This window comes from Ctenopharyngodon idella, chromosome 20 (assembly GCF_019924925.1).
Source record: "Ctenopharyngodon idella isolate HZGC_01 chromosome 20, HZGC01, whole genome shotgun sequence".
Classification (NCBI taxonomy): Eukaryota; Metazoa; Chordata; class Actinopteri; order Cypriniformes; family Xenocyprididae; genus Ctenopharyngodon; species Ctenopharyngodon idella.
Window position 1 is genome coordinate 31,264,740 of NC_067239.1, and position 24,875 is coordinate 31,289,614.

Sequence of the window (24,875 nt, forward strand, 5' to 3'; positions counted from 1 at the left end):
AAACTAAATAGGTAAAAGGTATAAGCAAAAGTTAAATGATTGTTGTCAAAAAATAATAAAATGAATAGCCTAACTTGCCGCACTCTTCCTTCTTTTTTTTTCTTTTTTTTTGTGGTATTTGTTTTAGAATATATATATATATATAATATATATGCAATAGTTAGTTGTTGCAACATATAAAACCTGCTAGAGAGAAGAAAAAAAAAAACACATGTGACAACTTGCCCCAATCTTCCTCCTTGCATCTTGTTTTTGTCATAATAAGGTTTACAAATTATTTAGACTTTCACAATAATGTATTGTTTGACGTGTTGTCTGATCTAATCTCTCCCGCAAAATTGTGACAATGTTTCGGTCATAGGCTAATCTAGTAAATTATGAAATATTGCCATTCAATAGCCGACAATAAGCTATTAGTGAGAAATGTGTCGAAAGAGTTCATCACGATAGATAATTAACTCATATCATGTTTATGTGTATAAAATATATGTCGTACAATGAAAATAAGAATCATAATAACAATGTAGGCGATGATTAGCCTATTATTATGCTATATTTAATAATTATTCAGAATATTAACATAAAAAGTGGCGAAATTCAAAATGAATTCGCTGTTTAATATTAATCGGTGCGATTACTGAATTTTGGATGATGATTCCCATAAATACACCACTTGGAATATTAGTAACAAACGTTTATTTACATTTTCAGTGCAAATACTTACAGACGAAATATAATACAATCAAGTCTTAATTCATGAACATTCAATTCCCAAATCGTCATAAAGAAGGGCGAGTGGTTCGGTTAAGGCAGAGCGATGCTTTCCTTTCTCAAGGATCACGAAGGGTCTGTTTCACAATGGAAGACATGAAACGATGGCTCAAGTAGGCCTGTTTGTGTGTGTTTGTGCTCTATTTTGTGTCTCTGTCCCGTAAGACGCTTTACTCGTGTGTTTGAGGTGTTCACATCAGATGACTCGGTTCCGATGACTCACAGCAGCAGTTGTGTGGCTGAACTCGGTTCTGTCGTGGAGTTTGTGCTGGATGTGTCCTGCGTGCTGGGAATAATCACACTGGCTTTGTTGAGGTCAGAAATGTCCACGTCGCTTTTGTCCTCCGCTCCGTCTTCGAATTCGGATTCGCTCGGTTCGCTTTCGCATTCGGAGTCGTCGCGTTCTTTCTGCTCGGTCTCGGTCGCGGATTTATCCGGCTGTTCTTTCTCTTTGTCCTTCTGCGCCTGCGCTTCTTTGGAATGCCGCCATTTCATCCGCCGGTTCTGGAACCAAACTTTTACCTAAAACAAGGTTATAAACGTTATTATGCTAGAATATTGTAATTATTTTTATATCATTTAATTATACACTTTCGGTCAAATATAGACAAATCCAACGGTTGGTTAATTTTTTTTTAGGATATATATATATTTTTTTTTAAACACAACGGTTGGGTTTGTCCATTTTTGACCCAAACAATGGTTGAAACAACCCAGCAATTTTTATGTAGCCTATTTGTATTATTATTGTTGTAAAAATGCTGGGTTGTTGCATGTTTCGCTTAAATATGGACAAACCCAACCTTTGGTTAATTTTTAAAATAAAATTTTTAAACGGTCCATATTTGACCAAAATATGGCAACCCAGCCTATTTAGGCTATTATCTACTGTTTTGATGTTTTTTTGTGATGACAATGAAAGATCAACGTGTTAAAAACAACCCAAGTTGGGTTGAAAATGGACTAACCCAGCGGTTGGGTTAAATGTTTGACCAACGTGCCGGGCAGTTTTATTTAACTCAACTATTGTTTAAAAATGACTATATGTCTGGCTTAAAATGAACCTAAAATAGGTTGGAAATTAAAAATCAGACATAATTACTAGAGGCAACAATAATAATCAAAAGGTGCACATTTATTAATAAGCAATTTAATAAATCGTTATTGTTTAATTATAATTCATTAAACGTATTAATAATATTCATTTATTAAACATATATTAATAAATACAGTATTTTTAAACAATAGTTGGATTAAATAAAACTACCTAGCAGGTTGGGTCAAACATTTAACCCAACCGCCGGGTTAAATCAACCCAATCGCTGGGTTTGTCCATTTTTAACGCATGCACAAATTATAAAGCGAAACGTTTTGATTGGAGTGGCGATCATTTTTACTTTTTTACTGAAGAAAGGCAGAGATTCAGACGGTTTCAAAACTTTACTGGAAAGTTTTGAAACTCTTATCACATTCCTCAGGCTGTTTGTCGTGTCATTTCCGATATAAAACAAGACAGAAACTCTTACCCAATGCCCTAAATTAGGATGTTATGAAATGAAACGATCGCACCCCTCCTTTATTTGCAATAATTCGTTATAATTGACTTTCATTTCTCTAGAAATGCTTGTGTCGCAATGCTGCAGTTTTTTCCACGAGCGCGAGCACTCCAGATAAATAAGCTCATTATGTATCGCGTGATAATTTATAGCCTATTTTATAACGTCATTAATATTTTTTATTATGCATGTGAATTGCATTAATAATCACCTGTGCATCGGTGAGTCCCAGCATGGCAGCCAGTTGTTTTCTATCCGGTTTCGTGACATACTTTTGGATTTCAAAACGTTTCTCGAGGCCTTTCCGCTGGAGGTTGGAGAACACGGCTCTGGACCAGGACCTTTTCCTCTTGTACGTCTGTGGCATTGTGTCTTTGGAAAGCACTGCATACGGCCCTGTTTGAGTCAAACAACACACGCCATTAGAACACGAGGGGTTTCCAACGCAGTTTAGACACAAATGCAAACATGCAAACATGACTTTGCGAGTGCGTGTTATTGAATCATCTGTACATATATATGCATGTGCGAAATAATCACATGCATTCAGATTAAAAGTAATTAAAGCTTCATCCATGCAGGTTCTCGTCTTTAGGGCTCAACTGGGATGTCTACACTACCTGGGAAGGTGTCTTGAAACTGATGTTGCCCTGATTGTCTGCTTATTGAACCCATCATGGAGGAGGTTTCGCTCATGGTCGGGTCTATGGACGCGAAGTACGGGCTGGCAGACACATGGACTGCTGACTGCCGATTCGGACTAACAATCGATGTGAGATCTGTTACAGAACGACAAAAACCAAACAATTCAACTAGTTCCAGTTGAGCAGGGACATTAAATTGCGTAAATATAGGCTATTGGGGTGGACGCGTCCAAACAAGACTATTCTAAATTAATCTAATCGTTTTGTCATAAGTGAGGTGTGATGTGATACATAAAGAGTGATTCACTGTCTTACCTCTCAAAGATGGAGATTCTTTAGCCTTCGGCTCGAAGTCTGTGGATAATATCCGATCGATTCCGAACTTGAGGTCTTTACTTGACGGCGGGGGCGCGGACTGCGCGTGCATCGCGCCTCTGGACGCAGATGTCAAGTGTATTCCATGCCGGTGATACGCGGACGCGGGGTGCAAGCGCGCGTCCGGAGTGACCGGGGACGGGCGCAGCGGTGATCCGGACGCGCGGGCCCCAATATGGGCCATAAGCGAAGATGACCCGGGGATGTTCTCAGCATCTCCAACGTGCAGAATATCAGCAATGCAGAACGAGGGTTTTTTCATGCTATCCACCCCAAAACCACCCGAACAGTACGCAGTCCAAAGGCTGAAGTTCGACGCGTAGAACGGATTCAATCCCGTCGTGTACATCCTGGCAGGAGAATCCAAAACTGCTTGACAGAGAATCTCGCATGCGACGAGTACTTTAAGGAGTTGCCCTCTCTTGCGTTTCTCCTCAAGTATGAAACTCCAGACAGGAGTCCAAAAAGCTCTAAGCAGGAGTTCCGTTATTGATTGGCTCCTTCTGAGCCAATGGAAGTTGACAGACGGGTCCAACACGCCCCAAAGACGATGAGTTTGACCGAGAGCACTTCCATTACGACTGGTAAAAAAAAAAAAAAAAATCACCACGTTTATTAAATGGCTATTGTTCGGATGATAAAACATTAAGCTATTGGAATTCAGTTGTAATTTTAATTGGATATTGCACTTGAAAATGCAATTATGCATATGCAAATAAATGCTTATTTTTTCGATATATTAGTAAACTTTTAGTTTGCTTCTATTGGGATGCATCAACATAGTCTCATGAAAATGCGTATCAGTGTGTAATCTCGTGCAAAATGAGTTTTCGCGTGCATATGATACGCACTTTATGGCGCGTGAGATCAACATTTAGTTTTTTTAATGTTGCACAGTTATTTTTGTCATTTTAGAGACGCATTAAAGATCAACAATATGTTATTCATAATTATAAAATTAATAACGCAGTTCTGATCATGTTTTTTAATTTTGAAAAATATGCAAACACTGAAGCGAAAATGATCCACAGTCAGAAGTCTGGTGTGATCTGTGTTCTGGGATCAGGAAACAGGAGTTTCTCGATGCAAGTCATCCTGTTTTTGATGAGCTCTGATTCAGGCTAAATGAGCGGATATTCCTGCTAGATTTAGGCCAAAAATAGAAGATGCTTTAGTATTTTAGGATACAGCAGAGGACCCTCACTTCCTCCGGCTCGAAGAGGTGGAACTTTATAATGACTGTTAGCACTTCCTTTTTTCAATATTTGTGCAACTTTATCTCAACTCGCAAGTCGCGCGGTGACGCAAATCCGTCCTTATGCTTATAATAAACAGAGGAAATCTATTCTCCGCTGAAACGAAAACACAATTAACTTCAGAGGCGATACTTCATACATATGTACACGTTCAGCCCATGACAACCTTATATCACTGTGCCAAAATTAGAGCGCTTTTTATAGTAGAAAAAACAAAAACAGATCAAAATAATAGCCTAATTATTACATTTGTTTTATACTTGTATTGCATTGGTATGTTGCTATGTCATATGTTTATGATCATTAATGACAGCAGATGAGTTTACCCCATGGTGTTTTTTAGAATATCTCTCTTCCTCTGTGGCGTTCATTAGCCGTGATTCATTACCGGAAAGGTCAATGACCCTGACTGCCTCCTATCACGGTGTTTTCGAATGACTCCATTCCGGTTTAAATTTAGAGATGAAATGTACCGCTTCGCTCTCGATCAAGCAGTCAAAACAATCCAGGGAAGAGGATGCGGAAGACGCGCTGCGGGTGAACGCGCACGTTATTTCAGGTGCCGGTGGCGCGTCTTGGAACCCTGAAAGGCCCGAGCGAGATAATAAAACAGGTCATAAAACCTGCAACACCGCGGGCATTTCACCTACTGGAGTCATTTAACAACTAAAAATGCTGGGTTAAAAACAACCCAAGTTGGGTTGAAAATGGCCAAACCCAGCGGTTGGGTTAAATGTTTGACCAACCTGCTGGTCAGTTTTATTTAACCCAACTATTGTTTAAAAATGACTGGCTTAAAATGAACCCAAAATGGGTTGGAAATTAAAAATCAGACACATAATTACTAGAGGCAACAATAATATTCAAAATGTGAACATTTATTAATAAGCAATTTAATAAATGTTTATTGTTTAATTATTATTCATTAAACTTATTAATAAATGTTCATTTCCAACATACTTCGGGTTGATATACTATTGGGCAAGCAATACAGTAATTTTTAAACAATAGTTGGGTTAAATAAACTACTCAGCAGGTTGGTCAAACATTTAACCCAACCGCTGGGTTTGTCCATTTTTAATTTGAGTTATTTTTAACCCAGCATTTTAAACGATTATATAGGCAATATATGCAATTTATCAATCAAGAATCCCATTTTTACTAAAACATGACTAATAATATTTTACATTTTGAAATTCATAATTTAATTCAAATTGCATTTTCTTTAAACACTAAAAAGATTGAAGATACGTGTTCTGAGAGAAGCATTTGAATTCGATTTTATTTTTAGCCGTCTCTGAAAATAACATTAATCTAAATTTAATTGTATTTCTCGAATTTTTATATCTATAATGTGCAGTTATTGTACTTGGAATAACCTTTTCTGTTTTTGTATTCTGAAAAGAATGAAATTAATTCTTAACATTATAGAAGATTCTACAAAAAGAGTTCTCAGTTTTTTTTAAACGCGTTCTAAAGGGTAAGCTACTTTACCTATTAATATTTTATAACATAGTTCTGTAAAAATAAATAAAAAAATAAAATGCGTTTAATAGCCTATATGTAGAATATCGTGCTCAGGTCAAGAGATCCAGGATGAAAGTCTCGCTCTACAATGCAATTGTCTATACGGAAGAAAACAGGTTCAACCCAGAGCTTCCGGATATCTTTATTGTCCATATCCATATCTGCTTTCCTATCTATATCTACGCCTGTATTGTGATAAATATATTCGTGTTGAAAGCACAAAATCATCTGCTGCAGTAATTAAACCAGCGATTCAAGTACAGTAAAGAGATGCAGAATTAAAAAAAACAATCGTGCTCGTCTGTTGTGGTCAAAACATTATCCTTGCCTTAATTACTTTAGTGATTTGATCTGAACCGCGAGCAATGGCTCTTTCTTCCTATTTGCAGTGATAACATCACTCTGGTCCTTTGGGAATGGCTTTATTTCTGGACCCCCCCATCAGGAGCATCTGTCTGTCAGCAGTGACAGGACCCTTCATGCTGGAAACATTAGGAAATTAAAATATCATAATCGTTAAATGCCGATCCTGGGAAAGTTTGGAGACCTTGTGGAATTGGTTTGTTTTCCCAAATTCCCTTTGGTTGATGAAATCACTGTCCTGAGAGTTCAATGGCAATCTAGCCAGCTCACTGCGGTTCATTTTGGGGATTTGACAGCCTCGGGAAACATTTGTTACGGATAATTAATTGCATTTTTAAACGCACCCTTGACAGAATGGAAATCCTTCAGTAGCCTAATCATATTATTAAAGCAGCGCATAAAAATATAGACGTTTTATATTGGGCTGCAACTATCACAAACTCATTTCTGCTCAGCAGATTGTATTTCATACATTGCAGAAAAGGAAATGTCGTCCTGACTAAACCCTTTTTTTTATTATTAATTGAGTGTCATTCTTCCGCTATAGAAGATCGTCAATGACTCAGAATTTTGAACTCGCAATTCTTAGAAGAAAAGTCTGAATTGTGAGATATAAACTTGCAATTGCAAGGAAGAAAAGGCAGAATTGTGAGATAAAAAGTTCCGATTATCGTTTTTATTTTTGTAGTTGGGCTCTATGGGTGCAGCGATATGATATATGTAAGATGGTTAACATGTAGCAGAAACGCTTATCATCGGTATTTAATTATATAAATGTTCAACCAAAAACTATAGCTACCTGAGCAGTGTGCGAATAATTTAGTGACTTTTAGGGATTAACTGTTGAATTTCGTCTCGCGAATCAGATTTATATTTTGACATTCCTAACACAAATAGCCAAACATCAACTAAAAATATTTTAAATGTTAATGTTTTAAAAAAAATGTAAATGTACAATAAAAAATAGGCTTATAAAAATCGGAAAGCGCTCGAACGGCCTCCACGCAAAAACGCGATTTAGCGAACTTCGCGTTAGCGAACTGCGCTCTGATTAAAAGCGCCGTAAATGTTTCTTTCCTTATACTTATTCATATATATATAGTATATAATTTTTTTTGCGCATTTACACACGTCTGTATATAATGAACAAAAATAAATTTGGAGAGGAGGGGGGGGCTCACGGAAAATAATGCCCCCCTTTCGGCTTCAGTGAGGATGTTTTTCTAGACACAAAACGAAGACAAAATAGACATTTTACAGACACAATAGGCTAACTGCAATCTGCTCACTCTATCCCCTTTATTAAAAAGGCCTACTTTTGTTTTACACAATATTTACTCAAAATCTACTGGACAAAAGCAAAGCATAAATTGTATCAACCGATTAGGCTGTCATTAGATTTTTATTGTCGTCAATGCTAATACTAGGCTATGTAATCGGTCTCAAGATGCGTTTACATGAGCAGCGCAGATTGAAGTCTTTGGCCTTTTGTTTGTAAAGGAATCCAGTTACTCTTCTTGGCCAATATACACGGGGTTAAATCAAAAGCTCCATGTTAAATAACAGCGAGACTAATGGAAACGCGGAAAGGTCATAACAAACCATTACGGTCCAGTCGAAGATCCCGCTGAAGCGCCATGACACTCCAGTGACAGAGAAGATTCACCCCACAGAGCTCCTGCTGTCCCGATTAGGCCCCTTAATGGTCTGCAGTGATCGATTGTGCACTTGTTTACTGAAAGTCATCGCTCTTGAAGGAAGCCAGATGCTTCTGCAGCTCTGGAACATAAGCCTGCGTTCATGATCATCTGACGGATCCCAAACGCGTGATGAATTACTGCAATAACGCCACGTTTAATGGAAGGAACGTGCGCGACGTATTATTAGCGACATCTTAAAGATGAAGTGATAATTTCCAATTATCCTTCCTCTGATGAAATATATGAATAAACAAGCTTAAGTGTGCGTTTAAACTGCAAAATCTAAAATGCATAAAATAAACGTGTATATATAGGCTATATAAAATTAAATTTAACATTTTTTTTTAATGCAAAAAAGTCTTAATAAAATACTGTTGACTCTATAGTCAAATGCACTGACTTTATTCCATTGCATGTTCTCTATTATTTGTAAATTGTTCTAAATGTACAAAAACACATATGAATGTCGACACATATTTCCCGTATAATGTAGAATGTTTCTAAAAAATACCACTTACAACCGTTAAATTATGATTTTATTAAATAATAAAGTATTTAATACGTTTTTTAAGTGTAACTGCATTACGTTAATGAGTTTTGCCCTAGTTCAGAAAAAACATTTTGCTTAAATTTAAATTATCCACAGATGAAATGCTTTTTTCAAAGCAATAATTTAATTATGCAAATTCAGAGAAATGTTGGCATGTTCATGTTGTCAAAGCGTGACCTGATGCTGCCCTCTAGTGGTGAAGTCAAGCACTGATTACAGCTTCAGAACCTGATGGCTTGATACACTAATTAATGTTCTAAGATGAATTCATCACTTTTGCTTGGCTAACTTTCTCAGGCATCATCTGCCTGTTTTGTTACTTTAATCAGCCCGGTCTATTCTAATAGACTTGAAACTGTCCAGATTTGACCCGTCTCATTTCCCAGTGCAGGAGTGTGTCTGGGGAGCCACTCAGTGTAGGATCCAAACACATTTGGCAGCAATAGCCCATATTTCATCATTGTTTACTGCATATTCATTCCTGCAATCCCCAATGCGACAAGAGTCAGCTGTTAGAATACTTCCTTATAAATGTCATCCTGAGAGCTTCTGGTTCAAGACTCCAGTGTCACTGACTCCGAAAAACACATTTCTTTAAACATCATTATTAGGATTACACAAAATGAGCAAGATTTTATCCAGAAAATCCAGGCTGAAGCCGTCTTCTCACTGGAGGTCACTATTACTGTTAGTGCTACGGACATAAATGAGTATGAATGCGTTTAAATGAAAAACTTGATTTATTTGTCATGATAAAGAGGCCTGCACAAGATATGCTGTTTTAAATCATCAAGGCAAGAGTGCAGCTGGAATACTGGGTAACAAATCGCTTCTGACAACGACTAATAAACATAAAATATAATCCACACGCAAAAAACAGACGTAATAAACCCATGATCATTTTCTGTGCAAAAATACATTCTTAAATCCTCCTCCTGACAGAGTTCAAGAATTCAAACACATCTTCTCATTGTTGGTCATGGCCCATGTGATTATTAAGTAAGTATGGAAGCTTATTTCTGCCTCGGAATAAATTTTTTTTTTAAAAAGTTAATTGCAACTTTTTAATTGCGAGATATAAACTTGTAATTCTTAGAAGAAAAGTCTGAACTGTGCGATATAAACTCGCAATTGCAAGGAAGGCAGAATTGTGAGATAAAAAGTTACAATTACCATTTTTATTTTTGTTTTCTTTGGTGGGAAAAAAAAAAAAAATAATAATAATTCTGAGAAAAAAGTCAAAATTGTAAGATATGAACTTAGAATTCTTAGGAAAAAAGTTTATAACTTGAAAATCTGAGGGGAAAAGTCAGAATTACAGGATGTAAACTTGCATTTACAATGTTTATAACTTGCAATTTCGAAATTTAACTCGCAATTATGAGGGGAAAAAAAGAGATAAAAAGTCGCAATTACCTTTTTAATTTTTTTTATTCCATGGCAGAAACAAGCTTCCATAATTAAGGCCTCTTTTCTGATGTTGACAACAGCAATAGTGTACAACAGTCAGGTTCCGGAAGTAAAAACTCCATAAGGAAATTGATTTTTAACGATAACTTAAGCCTTACTGTGAGCTACGAGGTCATTAATCGATGGTATTTGCCTCTGTTGAAGCTGTCAGCTCACATTATTTCAACTTAGTTTTGAAATAACTGTTTAACAGAAGAATCTGTGGTAAAAAACTACATTACCCATGATGCTGTACAGAAAATTCCACCAATCAAACAACTCCTTAGTTCCGCCCACTCCCATGAAGCGCTGTGAATGACAGTCTACTTTTGGTCTCAAAATACTTAAATATTTGATTATATATATATTCATATTTTGCAATAAATGCTGTTTATTTCTTGATTATGCTGTGTGCAATGCTTCATGGGATTGTAGTTCTTTCCCCCACTAAAACCGTTAAGTTCAGTCTTGTACCTTTGTAATTTTGTTCGATTTTCAAATACTTTTTTGCTTCAAATCACAGTTTGTAATGTTATGATTCTCCTCGTAGCTGATTGGCTTATAACACTTTAACAAAGACTTTTTTGAAATCCTTATGGGAGAAATGAGTGGAAAAAATACTTCCGAAACCAACGCCACTGACTGAAAAAGTCACTAATGCACTCTATAAACAGCCAAACATTTGGAGATCCAGAAACACACTGAGTCAAAGATCTGCTACATTCAACAAACACGCATGTCAACACATCTGGAGTCATGTGACATGCAGTACAGAAACCTACAGAAGCACGTTCAATCAGGAGAAAATAGCTGCATTTTTGTTGCGCAAGGCCGTATCTATGTTATATGTACAGCGACCACAAAAAGTATTTAGACGCTTAAGTTATCCGAAAGAAAAAACACAAGCAAATGATTCATGCATAACATTTGCTTTGAGAATCAGCCATTTTTCAGTGTGATTTAAGTACTTTTTGGGGTGGCTGTATGCAAGACACTAAAAGTCTTCTAAAAGCACTGGACTAATACACATTCAGTGATAAATTGCAGCATTGTACTAGACATATAATAAAATCCTCCATCCAGTGGCAGTTCGTTTGCTCTTCTGAAAGACTTAGAATTGTGCTAGAATTGACCTAAACCAACTTTTCTTCAGCTATCATATCTGATAATTGTGCTCTATTGATTGAGTAAAGTAGTGCTTGTCTTTTTTTTTCCCTTTCTTTTCCTGGTGTGTTTTCAGTACATGGATTCACCCTCTCTTAAGTTACCAAAGGAAAGACTGAACGTGCTCCCGAGTCGCTTGCTGCCGCCGCCCCCGCTCCTCCAGCTCCAGTTCCATATAGACGAGGATCCGCGCTCGTATTCCCGACCCGCTTTCCTCGGACTGCCTGACTGACACTCTCTTTCACCAGTGGGTGAGAGATTCGTCCTCTTCTCGACCTATGAAAACATTATTTACTGCTTCATATCAATTTAATCTGGCTTCAAGGCTATTTTCACACACACACACACAAAAAAAACTTAAACCACTTTAGTGTTCAATATGTTTGATCAACTTCAGTTCACATGTACTTGAACCTTCTCAGTCTGAAAGTTGCACTGCTCACTCTTTCAGTCAAGCATTTAAAAAAAAAAAGGATGCAATCCTATTTTTGTGGGCATATTTTACCTGATTTGTGTATTTCCTTGAGTGCAGGGGTTCCCAAACTTTAGTACCCCTGAGATTTTAAGTTAAAGGTGCAGTAAGCGATTTCTGAGAAATGCTAAATCAACACCTAAAACAATTTTGTGAACATTTGCGAGATGTCTGTTCTATAGGGGTGTAACGGTACATGTATTCGTCAAGAACCGTACGGTACGGACGTCACGGTTCGGTTCATGCAGTTAGACGATGAATACAGTCAGTCACGGGCGATCCACACTCCAATCCAGAAGGGGGCGCGCATGGTAATGCAACACCTGTTTGCTAACCACCACAACAGGAAAAAAGAGCTGAAGAACAGCGTATAGTGCACATGTGTCTTTCTGCACTCATGTACCAAGGAGAATACTTTGAAATGCTTGTGCACTGAATTGTGCGCAAAATGGAGCAGAACGCGGAAAATTAAGTATATTTTAATTAAAGGGGACATATCATGAAAATCTTTTTTCCGTGTTTAAGTGCTATTATCGAGTCCCCCGTGCATCTACCAACCCAGAAAACATGAAAAAGGAAAACCCAGTAACTTTGTTTTGGTAAGCCTTTCTCTGCAAGCATGTGAAAAAACGAGCCGCTAAGATTTCGCTCCCCTTGTGACGTAGGAAGGGGATCTTATTATAATATTACCGCCCCTTAATCTGTATGTTTCCACCCACAGTGCCGGCATTTTGTTTTCGCAAGTGAAAACGATGTACCAGTTCTAATGCCATGCAAAAGTTCGAGCAAAGCATGCTAATTGTTCTGTCGTTGGCTGCACAGACGAGCACAGAACAATATTTAGAGTCTCGTTAGCTTGGATAGCCTGAAAGTTGACCCTGGCAAGCTCGATTGCTAAAAAAGGAGCGTTTCTGTCCGAGCGAAAAAATATTAGACCATTCACAGCATTTAATAGCGATCATAAACAGGCAAACAGGTATGCTCTGTACAGTGGGCGTCCATACGGGTTTAGCACAAAAGATTAACATGACGGCACATGCTAGTCGATGAGTTGAATCAACTCCACAGCGACTACATAAATTTATCCAATAACCGTTCAGAAATGTCCTAAAAGTTGTAACTTCTTCCTGAGTCTCTCCATCAGTGTCGACTCCGGTTTGAACAATGTAAGGCTGAACACCGTTACTGACAATCCTCATTTTGGCTGCGTGAGATTCTCCAGCTTTGTTGTTGTTGAGCGACCGAAGCGTGAGCTGTTAAAGCTCCACCCTCTTCTGGAAAGGGGGCTGGGAGCAGCAGCTCATTTGCATTTAAAGGGACACACACGAAAACGGCGTGTTTTTGCTCACACCCAAATAGGGGCAAATTTGCCAAGCTATAATAAATGATCTGTGGGGTATTTTGAGCTGAAACTTCACAGACACATTCTGGAGACACCAGAGATGCATATTACATCTTGTGAAAAGGGGCATAATAGGTGCCCTTTAAAATAAAGTGTACACTGTTATAAATATCTCATTAATTTTCATTACAAGCATCAGAATTTCATCTTACGTTTTGTCCATATAAATATCAGCATCTGCACAAAATTACATATTTTTGCTCAGTTTGGGCTTCTGAATAAAACTGAGGTGTTTTTCCCTCCATATTCTCACTATACTATATGAGCCATAAAGCCTGATATATCAAATAAGATACTCAACAACAACACATATGCAAACCTTTTTTTAGATTTAAAAGTGTAAGTCTAAATATTCAATAAATTATTCCCATTTCAAATAGATATTTCAAACTATTATTTCATATGTCAGGCTTCACAGGGTTAAATAGTCTAAAGTTGTTTGTGCACAGCATGTACCTCGTGTGACTGTAGAGTTATAACGTCGAGCTCAAGTCCTCTCTCCGTGCAGCTCTTCAGCGCGTGAACGACCTCGCCGTGTTCCGCCCACCTGCAATCTGCACCATTCACAGCCACGATATAATCACCTTCACGGAGTCCCGCCTCCTAAAACACACGCTCATAATGTGAAGCGTGACATGTGCGGTACAAAAGGCATTTTAAATGTTACTGGCTCTACTGACGTCTCTTACCGCAGCACATCCCCCTGGCAACACCCCAGCAACCAGAACCGGCGAATCACCTCGAAGCGTAAGCCCAAGCCCCGCCTCTCCTCGAACCAAACACGTGTGACGCCTCACCCAGCGATTCCGAGCAGAGAAAACCGAAAGCGGTCCCTTCACATGCAGAGGTGAACATTAAACACTTCTTTAACATTTAAAACATGTTACAGCATTAGTGTGAGTGTGAGTGTTACCAGTCGATGGAAAATGTCAGTCACTCTGACGGCACTGAAATCAGGAGTTTTAATATCAGGCTTCTGCTGTGTGTGAGCTGTAGGTGACAGGTCAAAGGTCATGTTAAGAATCTATAGCTATGTTTGCAATGGCAAACCACCTCTACTATTTCTGCAGTATGTAAAACTATACATATTATTCAAAATGTACGTATGCATGGAATATATGAATGTTGCGTGAAATACTTTATCCCACTATGCAATGCACTTTCCATAGTAATGAATGAAGCTGAAAGTAATTACAGCTGTGATTTTGAACATATTTTCCTTCACTCTTTTGATGAGACTGCAAATATGTAGATTCGAACATCTTCAGATGTTTCATAATTGACTAATTTTGGAACATCAACAGTTATTGAACTGAACTGAATCAACATTGAACTGACTTGAAGTGAATAACGACACTATTTTCTTCTGTAGAGATGCTTAAAGCTTAATTGAACTCATTTTATAATTGATGAACTTTATAGTTATTGATCTGAATTGAATCAACAATTAGCTGAATTGAACTGAATAATGTGTTTTTAGAGCTGCACAATTCTGGATAAATTGAGAATCATGATTTTTTTTGTTTCAAATAGAGATCATGATTCTCCCATGATTCTGAACAGAATCATTTACTAGAGGTTCTGACAAAATGTTAATTGCTGCAGTCTGTTTAAAACGTACGGAAAAGGATTAGGGCCAAGCAATAATAATAATAATAATAATAAAAAAACATCTCGAGATTAAAGTCATTATAATGCGAGATTAAACATTTTATTTCAACATTTTTTTCTCGAAATTTAAAGAGTTTTTCTCGAAACACAACGACTTTATTCTCGAAATTTAATTATTTTATTCTGAACATTATATTTCGACTTTTTTTCACAAAATTTAATGAGTTTAATCTCGCATTATAATGACTTTAATCTCGGTTTTATTTTTTTTATTATTGCTTGGCCCTAATCGTCTTGTCTAATTGTTTAATTTATTTGAAAGAATTATTTTTAAGAAATCGGGTTGAGTGAATGATTCAATGACTCACTTGTTTCATTACTGGATGAATCATCCTTTTTGAACAAATCTCTTGACTGAATGATTCAATGGGAAATACATTTTTTAACAGTCACTTGTCGCCACCTACTGGCGTAATGGTGTAATAAATATAATCGTTATTTGAAGCACCAAGCAGAGTTAGTATGAGTAGTATAGTAGTATGCTTGAAGCATAAATCAAAACAACACCATGGGTCAGTTGCATTAACTTACTATGGTAACCAATTATGGTACTATGGTAAATTACTATGGTGACCAACTAGCAGTTAACAAAGGGGTAATCAGTCATGCTTTTCCAATTCAAAATAGACCGATCTACCTTTTTATGTAACTGACTTTAAATAGTTATGACCAGTCTTGACATTTTTAACTTTTAAGACTAGTCTAAGCAGTTTATCCCACCAGCTCCTGGCCACAGTCCAGATTTAAAACAGATTTAACAGTAAGTAACTCTTCATAAACATAATTATTAGCATATTAAACACTCACACTGGATCTCCGGGGCCTCCGCGACCTCACAAAAATCATCTTCTTGATCAATATCAGAGTATTTCTCCAGTGAGCGTGCATGAGCATGTGACAGAACTTCCTGCAGGATGTCCATCTTTCGAAGCATTTTACACACGCCGTGAAGACGCAGGGCTTCCTCGTGACGTATGATGGCTTTGCGCAGATGAGCTTTACCTTGAAAATGAAATATATGTTAGTATATATTAATCTGTGCTGAAATTGAAATTTTGCATTCAGAAAAATCATTTCACTACACAAACCGAGCCTCCGTTTGTCCTCCGGATCTTGGAGGTTCAGTTTGTCCGGCCGTCTGGTGTGAATCTGTATGAGAGCTTTAATTTCTCGACCTTCATCATCGTCTTCATCAGGCATGCCTGCATTGGTATGAAAATGATCATTATTAAACAAAATCTTGTTTCTTTAGAATAACGAGCACAATATGAACGGAAACATGTAAGTAGATCAGGTCAGTTTTGACTGTAAAACTGTAAAATAAATACACTACTGGTCAAAAGTTTTTTTTCATGTTTTTGAAAGAAGTCTCTTCTGCTCACCAAAGCTGCATTTATTCGATGAAAAATACAGTAAAAATTGTGAGATATTACAATTTAAATTAGCTGTTTTCTATGTGAATATATCGTAAAGTGTAATTTATTCCTGTGATCAAAGCTGAATTTTCAGCATCATTACTCCAGTCTTCAGTGTCACATGATCCTTCAGAAATCATTCTAATATGAAGATATTATTATCTGATTATCAATGTTGAAAACAGTTGTGCTTCTTCATATTTTTGTCGTAATTACTCTAAACTTTTGACCAGTACTGTATGCATGATGTCATCAGTAAATATCACATGGTCTCAAACCCACACAGACACTCAGAAGCACCTGAGCAGTCACACAGCGCCACAGCGGCGTAATAATGGGCCAGCGCTCTGAAATGATGCGTTTTGACCTGAACCATAGAGATCCAGGAGAAGGGCACATAGTCCTTCAGTAACGGGACTGACATCGCCTGAAGAACCAGAGAATACACGTCTGACACCTGCAAACACACACAGTTATTAACAAATGAAAACTCCATAAACATGCATTCATTTAAGTGTGTGTGTGTGGTCCTGGTGAACCCTATGTTATGGAGACCATATGTCCCCACAAAGATAGTTATACCAGTAATCTTTGACCTTGTGGGGCCCCATGTGGAAAATAGCTTATAAATCATACTAAGTGATGTTTTTTTTGAAAATGTAAAATTGCAGAAGGTTTTCTGTGATAGGAAGGTTTAGGGTTAGAGGACAGAATATACAGTTTGTACAGTATAAAAATCATTATTGTGTGTGTGTGTGTGTGTGAGAGAGAGAGAGTGTATGGGTGATTGCGTGTGTGTATGAGTGTAAGTGAGTGTGTGTGTGTATGTGTGTAAGATGTATGCGTCACTGTATGACTGTGTGTGTGTGTATATTTATGTCAATGTTTGACTGTGAGTGTGTATGTATTTGTATGTGTCAGTGTGTAACTGTGTGTATGTGTGTGATGTGTGTATGCGTCAGTGTGTAACTGTGTGTATGTGTGTGTATGTGTGTGTATGCGTCACTATATGATTGTGTGTATATGTATGTCAATGTGTGACTGTGAGTGTGTATGTGTAAGTGTGCGTGTGAGTGTGTGTATATGTATACGTCAGTGTGTAACTGTGTGTATGCATCAGTGTGTGACTGTGTATGTATGCATCACTGTGTGACTGTGTGTGTGTGTATATGTATGCGTCACTATGACTGTGTGTATGTCAATGTGTGACTGCGAGTGTGTGTGTGTGTATGTGTAAGTGTGTGTTTGCGTGCGTGCGAGTGTGTGTGTGTATATGTATGCGTCAGCATGTAACTGTATGTGTGGTGTGTGTGTATATGTATGCATCAGTGTGTGACTGTGTGTGTATGTATGTGTGTCAGTGTGTGACTGCGTGTTTGATTGAGTGTGTGTGTGTGTGTATGTATGCATCACTGTATGACTGTGTGTGTATATGTGTCAATGTGTGAGTGTGTATGTGTAAGTGTGTGTGTGCGTGCGAGTGTGTGTATATGTATGCGTCAGTGTGTAACTGTGTATGTGTGTGATTTGTGTGTGTGTGTCTGTATGCGTCAGTGTGTGACTGTGTGTGTGTATGTGTGTCAATGTGTGACTGTGTGCGTGTTTGAGTGAGTGTGTGTGTGTGTGTGTGTATGTATGCATCACTGTGTGTGTATGTATGTGTCAGTGTGTGACTGTGTGTGTGTGTGTGTGTGTCAATGTGTGACTGTGTGTGTGTTTGAGTGAGTGTGTGTGTGTGTGTGTGTGTGTATGTATGCATCACTGTGTGACTGTGTGTGTCTATGTGTGTATGTATGTATGTCAATGTGTGACTGTGTGTGTGTTTTCACCCTCGCTGCCTCCTGGGCGGCTTGCAGAAGCACGTTCAGGTCGTTGTCCTGCATGAGTATGACCTTTTCACACACACACTCCTGAACCTGCAGTTAATAAACCCAGAAATACACGAGTTACTACATGAATACCTCTCAAACATATTAAATCATAGAAGACATAATCTGGAATTAATATTTAGGGTGTGTTCACACTTGTAGTACGGTTCTCTTGGTTCTTTTGGTCCGAATCAAAAGAGAAAATGATTCATTCAGGGCGTTTTCACACCTGGCACTTTTTGAGCGTTTGTTTCGGAACCTGGTGTGTTTTCTCCCTTAGTTTGGTTCGTTTAGGCATGTATGAACACGGCAAACACACTCGGATCCGCATCAAAACAATCGCCTGAACGAGGCCTTTTTAGGGTCGCATCTTGTGACGTCACATCCTGTTTTTGGATTGTTTAGATGTCTTTGGTCTGTGTCGCGTTCATATTTCAGTAGAACTGCATCAGAGTTCATTTAGAAGCGAACAGACCCACCTTTTCAGGGTTTTGTCCGCTTGTTTGGTGCGCACCAGGATTCAGATGGCAGCGTTCACACTTACTCAAATGAACCGCACTAACAGAGCAATCGCACCAGAGTTCATTTTAATCAAACCGAGTGTGAATACACCATTTATTTCTATGAACCTCTCTTTAGTTCGATACCTGAGCTACCATGAGGCGGACCAGCATGCTCAGAGCGGGGCCACTCATATCCAGACTGGGCGCATGAGAGAAATTCTCCTGCAGGAAGAGAAACGCACCTGCACACACACTCACACGTCACATTTAACATAAGTTTAACACAAACACACACTTATATAGAGTGAGCACAGGGGTCTTTCTCAGAAAACGCTGTCATTTGTGTGCTGGGCGTGACCTTTTGTCCTACTACTGATATAATTAACAGCAACTTACAGTGTTTGATAGATTCAACTGCTCGGTTGTAAATGAGTTTTAAAACAGATGAAGTTTTTCAGCAGATTTAAGCCAATTTCAGCACTTTCGGTTCAACATAATAATTCAATATTTCTGACATTATCATTTTTTTTTTAACATATACTTCAAACAGAGGTCATATTCTCTTACAGTTTTTACAATATTTTTGTTTAGTTTTACACTACCATTCAATGTTTGGGGTCAGTAAGATTTTTCTTTTAAGAAATTAATACTTTTATTCATCAAGGATGCATTAAATTGACCAAAAGGGACAATAAAGACATTTATAATGTTATAAAATATTTCTATTTCAAATAAATGCTGTTATTTTGAACTTTCTAGTCATCAAATAATCCTAAAAAAATAAAATGTATCATAGTTTCCACAAAAATATGACTATTTTCAACATTGATAATAATCAGAAATTTTTCTTGAGCAGCAAATAATCATATTAGACTGATTTCTGAAGGATCATGTGACACTGAAGACTGGAGTAATGATGCTGAAAATTCAGCTTTGATCACAGAAATAAATTACAATTTACTATATATTCACATAGAAAACAGTTATTTCAAATTTGAAAAATATTTCACAATTTTTACTGTATTTTTGATCAAATAAATGCAGCCTTGGTGAGCAGAAGAGACTTCTTTCAAAATCTTACCAACCCCAATCTTTTGTTGGTGTATAGTCAAGTGAAATAGTATTGTTTAGTGAAAAAAATAATACATTTGTGACACGTTTCCTGTGATTGACCCACAGACAGAAAATCAGCAGATCATTCATTACCCGCCGCCCTCTGGAAAGCATCGATGGCATCCTGAATGCCAGTCAGTGTGGAACGATCTTGTCTGGCTCCGATCTGAGTATAAAGTGCTCCGATGTTGAACAAAACGCTCCCTTTCTCGAACGCTAGCGCTCTCTGAATAGAAGGCACACCGGTCAGCGAGTCGTACCTGCAGTGAGACACATGATCAGACCATCTCTAACCACTGCTCATTCATTTGTTTGTGTGTCTCACCAGTGAAAATGAATCCCCAGACTTCTGTGTGGTGAAAAGAAGCGCTGATCCAGGAAATACAGCTGATTGTAATATTCCATCAGCAGCTCCTGCCCCGCTTCATTCCTGCTGGGAGTACGCATGGCCTACGAAGAGAGGTGAGCTCTAATGAAATCATTTTCATCATCCAAAATAATGATTTAACTTGTGTTTGCACATGCACTTTCATTGATAATTTTAAAGAATGACATGAAATCAAATGCATCTTGAGAAAAAACATGAATGTAGTTCGAGGCACTGGTCTTCACATGGATAATTCCCCAGAGGTTTGTCGTTTTGAATGAACCATGGTCAATTTTTCTTGTTCGTCGCGACAACAGTTTCACGCTAAATTGACCATTCTTATCTTTAATTATTCATTAACTCTCAAAAACCGAGACGGCCGCCGGCAGCCAAAAAGAACTATCATTCTAAAATGTTTAACAACTTTTGAACTGCTAATCCAATCTGTATGTACCGTACCGTAAAGAGGAGATTCTCGGCTTTCCAGTGATATCGCATTTATCTCATTCTGACATTCGGAGGCTCCGTGGTGAGACTGGTTACGTCATCAAAATCTGCAGCATTGATTCGTTAAGGCAATGCATGTGGTTTGTTCCTCTAAGCCAAACAGGAGCGATTGTTGATGCCTAGTCCCGCCTCTTATGCCCAGATTGGTTCAAACCATCATCCTCTCAACTAATAAACATAGGTTTTGGTCATTTGAACCACGATACTATCATGTTTCTTTGGAAGTATGAATAAGCGCAAAGTGAACGTATTTGCGTGCGCGTGTATCTGCGTGTATGAAAACAAACACAAAAATTACATATTTGAAAGAGAACACTCATGTTACAAAGCATGACTTCGACATAACATGAACCAAAAATCAGGATAAAACAGTTTCACATCAGATAAGTTATTGCAATTTATGTTTTCAAACGTATCTCTACGCAGTGAACCTGGTGCAATCAAATGCGACGCGAACGTGAGGAGTACAGCCACAGGACTGCTCTGTTTGGTTGTTATATTATCTAAATACTTATTTTATAGTTTGTGAAGATCATTAACATTAGTAGTTCAGTTGAACTACTTATTTTTCTCTCTCATTTTGTGTGTATTTTGTGAAAAAAAACTTTGCACTGTTTTTATTTTCGTTGCACAAGACAATTTTCATAATTGTTTTCATTACTTGCAACACTATTTGTTTTTATTCATGTTCAGATTGAAAATATATTTCTCTAATAAGTCACTTTTGCTTTAGTGTTCTGTTGTATAACATTTTTTTGTATTAATTTTACTCCCTGGTCTTTTTTGGACACGCATTATCAATAAATAAAGTACACCTGTTTATCCCTAAAGAGTAATATTGTAGTTTTATCTAGAGTAATATTGTAACAAATGGCTATAACTTGCTTAGAGATTGTTAAATTTATACAAAATTTCATCTGAAAGTTTAAAACATCCAAATATAACTTTTTAAAAGAAAAAATTCAAACTTCAGGAGGTTTTGTGTGGGTTTACAGTGAAAAACACTAGATTTTTGCTGGCGTTTCTTTGAAATTCTGGGAATTTTATCCATTCTCAGACAAAATAAATGTAAAATTGGCACTTTAAATGAGCTAAACTGAAACTTGTCCTGTTTAAAATGATATATGGCACTTGATGCTGACTGCTAGAATGGGTTAGAAAACCAGAGAAAAGTGCAGGCGAGTCAGGATGCCCAAAAATGCTCTAGGTCTCATAATGCTACATACTACATAAAGTCACGTCAAAGAAGTAATATGTGTTGTGATCAGCGTTTCATGTTGACTTTAACTGACCTGTCTAAGTTCCATGAAATCCCGGATCTCATTCAGGTACAGAGACGCGTCCTCACCGTAATGTTCACTGATAAAATCCTGATGAAACAGAAGAGAAAGTAGGCAGATTTAAACACTGGATAGGTGCACATAAATTCAGTGCTACCACATGAATGTTGATCTCACCTGAAGAGGTACAGTCATGTCAATCTCTTTAGTCTCTTTCAACCCCAGTGGAATCATGGGAACATTGACTGTCTCACTGCAACAGAGTGATGATTCATTTTTAAATGTTCAATGCATGTATTTGAATACTGCAAGTTTAATGCCAAGTTATCCTGTAATTTATCTGGTAACCAAGTAAACCATGTTGAAAGAATCATGTGTAGTAAAGACAGTAAAAAACCTCTCGGTCTGGTAGATGTTCATACTGCTGTTCAGTTCCTCTAGTTCTTCTTTCAGAAGCTGAAGGTTTGAGTTCACAAAACTCAGTTCTAACGCTACAGTCTCCTTCACCTTCTGATTACTGCTGGCCCTGGGAAAACATGATTTGCACATCACATTAACGAAGGGTTGAGTGGAATAATGTGTGTCGTGTGATGGTATAAATATATTAACCTCTGCTAGACCATTTATAATGCAGTATATTTGGTGCAATTTATCATGCAACTGTATGCCATTACTGTAATATAAAATGACTGTGAGGGAAGAATAAATCCACATCAAAACACAGAACAGAACATCAACAGGGCAGCACAGAGAGGCGTGCCACTTCCTGTTAGTTCTGGGTCAGGCAGGGTGGGTGTTCATAGTGTGTGTTATTATGGAAAACATGCACCTCAATATTAGCAGATATACTGGTACCTGTAGAGATTTTCAGCGCCGCTCCGCAGACGAAGTTCTCGGTTGATCTGCTGGTTGAGTTTAGCTCTTCGCTGCTGTAGTTTGCTGCGCTGGGTTGATACAAGAGGGTCACATCCCTAAAACACACACACACACACACACACACACACCTGCCATGTGGTCACTTGAAATTTAAATATTTTGAATTTAGTCTCACTGCCTTTCTCAGCCCTTCTGTTCTCTATGCCTCATATTTAGTTAATGAAAAAAAAGTACTATATATATATATATATATATAAATAAAAGAGATGCACTGATATATCGGCCAATAATCAGTATTGATAGTTTAAAAACAGCCGATAGTCAGGGCCGATATATCCTGTCAATTAAAAGATGGCAGGAAAATGCACTGAATTTGTGCTTTGTGTAAAGAAAATGCTAAGAAACCAGTTTGATGTTCAATATTATATGAATTGATAACATTCAGAAAGCTAAGAAATGTTCATTTAATCTTCAGAATTTAGTTAATGTGTGTTAATATTAATTTGAGTAATGTGTTTATGTTTTATACCGGTTACTCTAAAACAAGTTGATGAAATGATTAATTAATGATAATTTCATTATAATTAATAACTTAAAAGAAGGTATAAAAGGCAGAACCCCCAAACTATCGGTATCGTTATCGGTATTGGCAGATATCACTCTGAATAATCGGCTATCTGTGGAGAAATTTTGTATCGGTGCATATACACACACACAAAAATAATAATAATTTTCATATGCCACTAAATTTAGCGACATCGCACTTTAAAGAAAATCAAAGTATTCTTCTAAAAACACGTTATTACCATGGTATTCTATGACTACCTAACGATGATATGTAAATACCATGGTATCTTAATATGGTAATCATTTAGAATTGGTTACTATACCACGTCCAAAGGACCGTCGTACTTTTTTGTTTCAGGCTATTATTTCTTATTGCGTTGTTGGTTTTAAATGTTAAGCAATAAGTAGTCAATTAACATGTGACATATTAAGTAATATGCTCTGAAAGTCCACCTACCTTTCTGACGGACTCTGTCGAGCCTCTGTCCTCAGCTGCTATATCCTCATCTGATCCAGAGTCAGACATCATGAGCTCGTCTATATTAATGCTCTTTTCTGTCCTACACCGGGCGCGTTCACTCACAATAGCGCAACAGGTCGCGCGAGACACAATCGCGAGCGCATGATATCAAACTGCGCAAACTAACCGTAAATCCGTTAAACGCTCCTGTCAGAATACAAGCGCTACTTAACGGCTCCTTTCTGCTTATTTAACGCACGCCAGACACGACTTTAACTGTATATGTGTCTAAATACATTTATTTAGCACAATAATGTGATCTATAAAGAATCAAATACACTCGAAATCACAAAATCCACTTGTTGCCTGTACGCGCACGAGCCACCGCTGATCTCTCGCATCGCGTCCATGATTCAGCCAATAGAATCGCGCTGTTTCTGATTGACATATGCAATAGCCAATCACAGCTCGATAAATACACCAGATGGACAGGGGAAACGTCCAATGAGGCGACAGTGTTGGGAATAAAGGCGATTTGGAGCGGAAAAATAAATGTTGCCCTTGGCAACACGGAGGCATCAGCGAGTGCGCGATGCGATAGTAAAGACAAAAGCCTTGAGTCTGCCTGACGAGACTAACATTCATCAAATTGCTTTTAAAATCTTTTAAAGCACCTAGTTACATGTAAACCCGTTTTAAATCCCCAAACACATCTCTAAAATGTATTTAAATATCTACGCACTTCCATATGACATGAACAACAAACACAATCTGTTAGATTAATTAGATTTACTGTGTAAACTGTCATACTAAAACACTTTATTTATTTAAAAACTATTTACTAAATCAAACAGTACTTTATTATTTTTTTTATTTTTAAAGATTTTTTAAAATAATAATTAAAGGCAGATCACATTAGTGCATTAGTGCCCGCCCACTTTTTCAGCGGCGTTGGTTCCGGAAGTAATTTTTCCATTCATTTCTCCCATCGGGAAGTCTTCGTTAAAGCGTTATAAGCC

The 24,875-nt window shown here is 37.5% G+C and overlaps 2 protein-coding genes across 4 annotated transcripts; both read right to left on the reverse strand.

The window, feature by feature from the left end:
• Positions 1-679: 679 nt before the first annotated feature.
• hlx1 (H2.0-like homeo box 1 (Drosophila)) lies at positions 680-3,857 on the reverse strand. Of its 2 annotated transcripts, XM_051875521.1 has the most exons (4): positions 3,287-3,857; positions 2,948-3,106; positions 2,539-2,723; positions 680-1,293 (listed from the first exon to the last, which is right to left on the reverse strand). In XM_051875521.1, exons 1-4 carry the CDS (start codon positions 3,693-3,695, stop codon positions 991-993), a joined length of 1,056 nt encoding a protein of 351 aa, XP_051731481.1. In that variant the 5' UTR covers positions 3,696-3,857; the 3' UTR covers positions 680-990. The 2 variants fall into 2 exon arrangements, with proteins under 2 accessions (XP_051731481.1, XP_051731482.1); XM_051875522.1 differs by lacking the exon at positions 2,948-3,106 and having other exon boundaries at positions 3,287-3,832.
• A 5,606-nt stretch (positions 3,858-9,463) lies between these two features.
• On the reverse strand, positions 9,464-24,267 carry rhpn1 (rhophilin, Rho GTPase binding protein 1). 2 transcript variants are annotated; one of them, XM_051875517.1, is made up of 16 exons: positions 23,854-24,267; positions 22,809-22,924; positions 22,351-22,479; positions 22,131-22,206; positions 21,966-22,043; positions 20,125-20,249; positions 19,893-20,059; positions 18,831-18,928; positions 18,145-18,231; positions 16,616-16,772; positions 15,989-16,102; positions 15,708-15,902; positions 14,143-14,219; positions 13,919-14,062; positions 13,686-13,832; positions 9,464-11,631 (listed from the first exon to the last, which is right to left on the reverse strand). In XM_051875517.1, the coding sequence occupies exons 1-16, from the start codon at positions 23,923-23,925 to the stop codon at positions 11,428-11,430; spliced, it is 1,986 nt and encodes a 661-aa protein (XP_051731477.1). In that variant the 5' UTR covers positions 23,926-24,267; the 3' UTR covers positions 9,464-11,427. The 2 variants fall into 2 exon arrangements, with proteins under 2 accessions (XP_051731477.1, XP_051731476.1); XM_051875516.1 differs by having other exon boundaries at positions 16,598-16,772.
• Between the last annotated feature and the right edge of the window lie 608 nt (positions 24,268-24,875).